Source organism: Manacus vitellinus, unplaced genomic scaffold (assembly GCF_001715985.3).
Source record: "Manacus vitellinus isolate BGI_N305 unplaced genomic scaffold, ASM171598v3 scaffold_27_pilon, whole genome shotgun sequence".
In the NCBI taxonomy this organism is placed as follows: Eukaryota; Metazoa; Chordata; class Aves; order Passeriformes; family Pipridae; genus Manacus; species Manacus vitellinus.
The window spans coordinates 8,659,013-8,664,721 of record NW_021940039.1 but is presented as its reverse complement, the minus strand read 5'-3'; the positions used below and the strand labels follow the sequence as shown (position 1 = coordinate 8,664,721).

Below are 5,709 nucleotides of genomic sequence, written 5' to 3'. Positions count from 1 at the left end.
CCGTGTAGCCCTCGAAGCACACGCAGAGCCCRTCCACGCACTTGCCCTGGTCGTTGCAGTCGGAGGGACACGAGGCCTGGCTGCAGTTGGGGCCCTTCCAGCCCGGCTCGCACACGCAGCCGCAGATCTCCACGCTCCAGTTGCCGTGCCCGCTGCAGTAGGGGGTGGTGTCCAGGCGACCTGTAGAACGAGCCAGAAAACCCATGTGGGGTGAGGTGTACATGGGTACCCCCCAGAAACGCCCGAGGCAGCGGAAGGAATCCCGAAAAGGTTTGTTCTGAAGACGAGAACGGTAAAAGCTTCCAAAGGAAAAGCTGCACCGGGCTGCAAAGCAGCGCTGGGCCTGAGCAAGACTCGCCTGCTGGTCCCTCTTCCCCCCCCAGCTCTCCCCACTGGCTTCAGAGACCTGCAACATCTGCTTATCTCTCTGCATACCAGAGACACAGAGCTTTTCAACTGTCTCTGGAATACAGGAGGGAAACAAAATAAACCCCGTCTAATTCCTTTGAGAAAGGCACTTTCCAGGCAGAGAAGACTTCCTACGTGACACCTGCCTCCTTGAAGTGAACTCTTCTGGCAAAAAGGGTATTTAGCCTTACAAGCCATTACTCTCTTGGCCCTGGGATGCCTTAGGCCAGCGTGGCACACAGGACCTAAAAAGGCTCTGATTTTCCTGACTCCTGATGGGAAAAATTGAAACTTCATTCACAGTAGCCCGGAATGGCCAAATAAGGAACAATATAACCTTAGAGAAGTCCTCGAGAATTAGATAAGGGATGTAACTCAAACAGACAGGATGTAAACTAAACTCTGTGTGCCCAGATCAAGAACAAATGTTACAATTTTGGTGGTGAAGCACAACAATGCTGTGGCTGATCAAGAACTGAGGTCAAGATGACAAAGATGACCCAGAAGGACCAAAGAAGGACTTCCAACAGGGGTGTGACTATGTAAACAAACTAATGAAAACATATAAAGCAAGGAAGAATACCTAATGACCATGTAAAGAGTATGTGTAATAAAAAGCCCTGTCCATCTGCCATTTGGCAGCTTTGATCAGAGGAGCTCTCCTCTGAACGTCCAGCGTGCTGAATAAAGGATGCCCTTTTTAACCCCTACAAATTGGTGTTAAGAAGTTTGTTTCTGCTGCTTTTATCACTCCCCACAGGACATAATTTCCAGAATCACCAAAGTTTTTGAAAGAGACTATCTCTTTTTTTCTCCAGCAAGATTTGTTTTACCGGGAATCCCTTAATTCGCTCTAATGCCAGGGAAGAGCCCCTGCCAACTGCTTGGTAAATGAGCGTGCTGGATTCCTCCTCCCGTCTCAAAATCCTCTTTCCACTGACTGAGCAGCTTTCCTGACCACTTCATTAGGGAATACACCATGAAATGTTACTCATCCATTCACTCCAGAACATAAAAAGCCAGACAACAGTCAGTATCAGCAGCTGTGAGAGCAGCTCTGTGCTCAGAGGGACATCACTCCCGAGAAGACCTGTGTTTCCTCTCCTGTATGACCAGACTTTTCCCTCAGTTTAAAAACCAGCTGGACAGACACCTTTTTTCCCACTTCTCTAACTATTTGTGCTTGTCTGCTGCCTTATGTCCTGCTGTATTTTTATTGGTCTCTAATAAAGAAAACTTGGAAAGGAAGATGGTTACATTGGCAGCTTCCTCAAGGGGACAAAACCTGGAGCCAAGAGCTTGGACTGTGTGAGTTTTAATCTCGACTCAGGCTGTCACCGTGCCCAAGTGCTGTCCATGCTCAGTGCCACAGCTACAAAGTGTCCCAGGCCAACTTCTGACCCACAGATCCACAAACCCGTGAAACTGTGAATGAATGTTCCCTGCACGCGGGCCAAACACATTCCCAGTTTTGATTATGTTTCAAATTTAACAGGTTGACTTGCGCTCATTCTTTAAACAGATTTGAGTGTCTACTCTAAACAACTTGGACAGCCAGCACGAGAGTTTCCCCAAGAGCAGCTCCCCGGCCTGCCTTACCTTCTGCTGCCTGGGAATTGGGACAGCATCCAGCGCCGCTGGCACACTGCTCCCGGAGGGAGGATACCAGCCCCTCCAGCTCCTCTAGTCTGCTCAGCAGATCCTTAATGTCTGGGGCAGCTGCACAGCCGCAGGCCCGCCGGGGAATGTTAATCCGGTGCGTGAAGACGATCTGGTTCCCCTCGTTCACCGTGTGCTCCTCGGAATTCCGGACCGGCTCGATTTCCGCCTTCAGGTCCGCGTCGCCGCTCGCCGCGTCCAGGTCCACGGAGCAGAGGGAGCCCACGGGCAGCTTGATGTTGTAGACGTGGTTAAAAACCACGGGCTGGTTGTCCTCTGGCAGGGTCACGTTGAGCCCGGTCTCCCGCTTGTGCCGGATGATTCTCTTGATGAGCCCCCCCCTGACGTGCTGGCACAGCAGAGCGAGGATGGCACAGGCCAAAACCCGGCTGGGCAGTGCCATGGCGCTGCTCGGGTCCTGTTTCCAGCTGGGAGAGTCTTATGTCTGTTTGGCCTTTGTAATCTGGAGCAGAAATTGGAGAGCCACTTCAAGCCAAGCTGGGTATCCTTTTCTTTGCTGGCACACTTGGTCCCTAAAGGAAGAAGGAAGAGTGTAAGGGGTGAACCACAGCCACACCACCCAACCTGTGACACTGCTCATGTGCTGCACCCTTGGAGAACAGGGCTGAGGTGCTGCCCAGTGTACCACCCAAGCTCCCCCAAGCTGCTGAGCTTGCTCTTATATATATAATAACAGCAGTTTATATATAATAACCTGGTTTTCCAGCATCTCAGTGTGGTTGTGAACAAAACATCACCAGACATGGAGAAAACTACTGTTATATCAGGTTTAGAACACATTGAGTGGATTACAGAAGGTTTAACTGCCTCAAGCAGAAGACCAAGGTGAAGAAGCCTGCTGAGCCTCATCTCCATTCAAAATACTACTGTCAGACTGTGGTAGGTAAAATAAATATATGTTCTGTTATGATACAACTAATGTTAAATCCTGCATTTGCTTCACTGCTTGAAGGCTGCTGGAGGCTGGATCATGTGAGAAACTCAAGTCGTTGTCAAAAGGTTTATCAACACCACAAAGCTCATTCCATCCCTTTTTAATGTGCTTTAAATGACAGCAATTGCTTGGGAATCTGAGCTCCAGGCCTTGTAGCCCAATAATAACTTTTGCTACCCTGATTATTTATGTACAGCATGAAGGCAAATGGATCTCTCTGGAGAGCTCTGCAGGCTGAAGGTTCTGGTGTCAGTTTAGCAGACAGGCAGTGAGACATAAGAAGAAGAGACTCCACCAAGGGAGACACACAACAGAAACAGCAATAAAAATGCATGTGTGGAAATGTCTTTTCAGCAGCCAACACACCTTTTCTCTAGGCAACATTTCCCACTGCCTGATCTTTCCTCAGCTGTGCCACAACCTGCTTATGGTCACAAGCTGGCTGGGCTGTACAGCTCTGCCTGAAACCCATTCCTTTCATTAGCTTCAATCTTTCCTCTTCCTCCTCAGCCTGTTCATGTTCCTTTTAAATGGAATGAGCCAAGGGAGCAGAAATACATCCACTGACTTCCATGCAGGATCAGCCCTTCAGCACGTAGAGCGAGAACCCCGAGCAGCAAACGGACTGACTGAACAAGCACACCTAATAAATGTCATCCCAGCATTTGTTTTCCTTCCCATTCCCAGCAAAACTTGGTTAAATGGTCAGGCCAGTGACTGTAAGGTAGTGAAATGCCAGTAATGGGGGAAACAGCAGTTTATTCTCTATACAGCCCTGATTTGATGATAATTCATTTGTCAGATGAGAGACCAGCTTCTCCCACCCTTCTGCTTCCTCCAAAGCATAGAGATCATTTTTCCCATGCTGCCCCAGCTGCTTTTGTGGGAGAATGACAACAATACATCAGACACTTCACTGAAATCGGTGTTTTTTGTAGACAGTGCTGAGCTCACAAAGAGCAAACTTCACCCCTTTTTACTGGGGAATAAATCAGAAGTAAACAAGCAGCAGGGAAGGCTTTTTTCTTGACATGGAAAAGTATTCAGCTTTAAGCTATTTCTAACACTTACCCCATTTGCTCAAATATGTCTGCAAGCCCTGTCTGCACCAGAAGAGATCACAAGGTTGTTAATAAAGAATAACAGAGACAGACATGGCCCAGGTCTCGTTTGCGACTCAGGCCAATCTCTAAATTGGGTTGCCAGCTCATGAAACATGTTCAGGGCTGTATTTGAAGTGGGATTTTACTCTCAAAACGCTCCCACTCGGGGTTTGCAGATTGATTGCCATGAAATGGGATTCCATGTGCTCAAGACAAGGTCATGCAGCAAAAATGGGTGCCTAACCCCCGAGCAGGGGACAGGCTGCTTGGCAGATGGATCACCAATGGAGAGTGGAACAAACTGGAAGCAGCTCTGCATCTAATTCTCACTGAATTTTAGTGAGAGTTGAGCATCGATTTCCTTATGGCTTTTGTAAATCCCAACCTACAAGAATATGGGCCTTGCCCAAACCAAGAAAAGGGATTGCACTTTTTCCTGCCGACCGGTGTGTTTACAGATCACTTAATGGTGGCACAAACTGTTATTTCAGCCTGGAAAATGAAGAAACTGCTTCATGCAAGTCATGCCCTGACACTATTACCTTTGCTACTGATGAAAGCCACAGGAACACCAGGATTTTTCCTGGATACTCCCTGCATTAGAGGCAGCCAAACCTCTCAGCTTACAGATGATACTGGAAGACTTAATGTCTCTTGGCTGACATCCTTTTGGAGTTTATGAAGAAGCATTGTGGTGGTCTAGAGGCAGCATTCCATGTCTGCCCTGTGACCTCTGTGTTGTGACACCTCCTGTGATGTCTGAGCTAATCCACCCAGATCAGGTGTTTCTCATCCGACCTGCCAAGGACCCAGCAGGATCAGCTGAGCTCCACTCCTGGATCTGACATCTACAAAACAAGGCAGCTTCAGGCAATTATTTATACATTAGCCATAATTTTGGCTGGAAGAACAAAGATGACAACCTTCTTTCCAACCCCAATTCCTCAAGCACATCTAAACAACAGCTCGGGCCACAATGGACCACCCTGGAGCAGGTCCTGGAGAGAAATGGAAGCCACAGCAACTGTCAGGCTCTGTTATTCCTTCATTTTCCCTCACCTTCCTTTCAGAACAGCCCATGTAGATTGTATTTTAAACCTCTCTATATTTTCTTTGTAGACATCAGCTGCTGGATAATTTACAGGCACATAAAAGCCTTTGAGCAAGGGTTTGCAAAAGATGACCCTTCTCAGCATGAGTTTGGCCTTGTAGGATATAAGAGGAGCTGGGTGAGGTCTGTACCACATCTCTCAGGTATGTTGAGAGGTTTGGATGACCAGGAATGTGTCAGTTTTTTACAGGCAGTTTGTCTAAGACAGGATATTACTCATCCTAATGATCTGTGCCCCTCATGCCACCCTGACTACAACCCAACTGCTTCAAAAAGCTTGGCAGTGACTGTGTGGCTGGTCTGCAAAATGTTCAGCTTGTCATGCAAACAATAAAGTCTTGAGCTCATGTTCTCCCCATCTGGTCATTGGCATCTCCCCACAGCCATCACCCTCCTTGGGCAACACTTCTGTCTTGCTCTCTCCTGCTCCCTGAGGCACAACCACAACATAAAGAAGAACAAAAGGTGCTGTG

General features: G+C 48.0%; 1 protein-coding gene across 1 annotated transcript in view; it reads right to left on the bottom strand.

Annotated features, from left to right (window-relative positions):
* The window catches only part of TNC (tenascin C), a 71,243-nt gene that overhangs the window by 43,554 nt on the left and 21,980 nt on the right, over positions 1–5,709 (bottom strand). The window contains exons 2-3 of the mRNA XM_029960592.1: positions 2,008–2,600; positions 23–180 (exon numbers count right to left, since the gene is read on the bottom strand). Of these exons, the coding sequence (XP_029816452.1) occupies positions 23–180; positions 2,008–2,470 (621 nt within the window). The 5' untranslated portion in view covers positions 2,471–2,600. The remainder of the gene's footprint in view (positions 1–22; positions 181–2,007; positions 2,601–5,709) is intronic.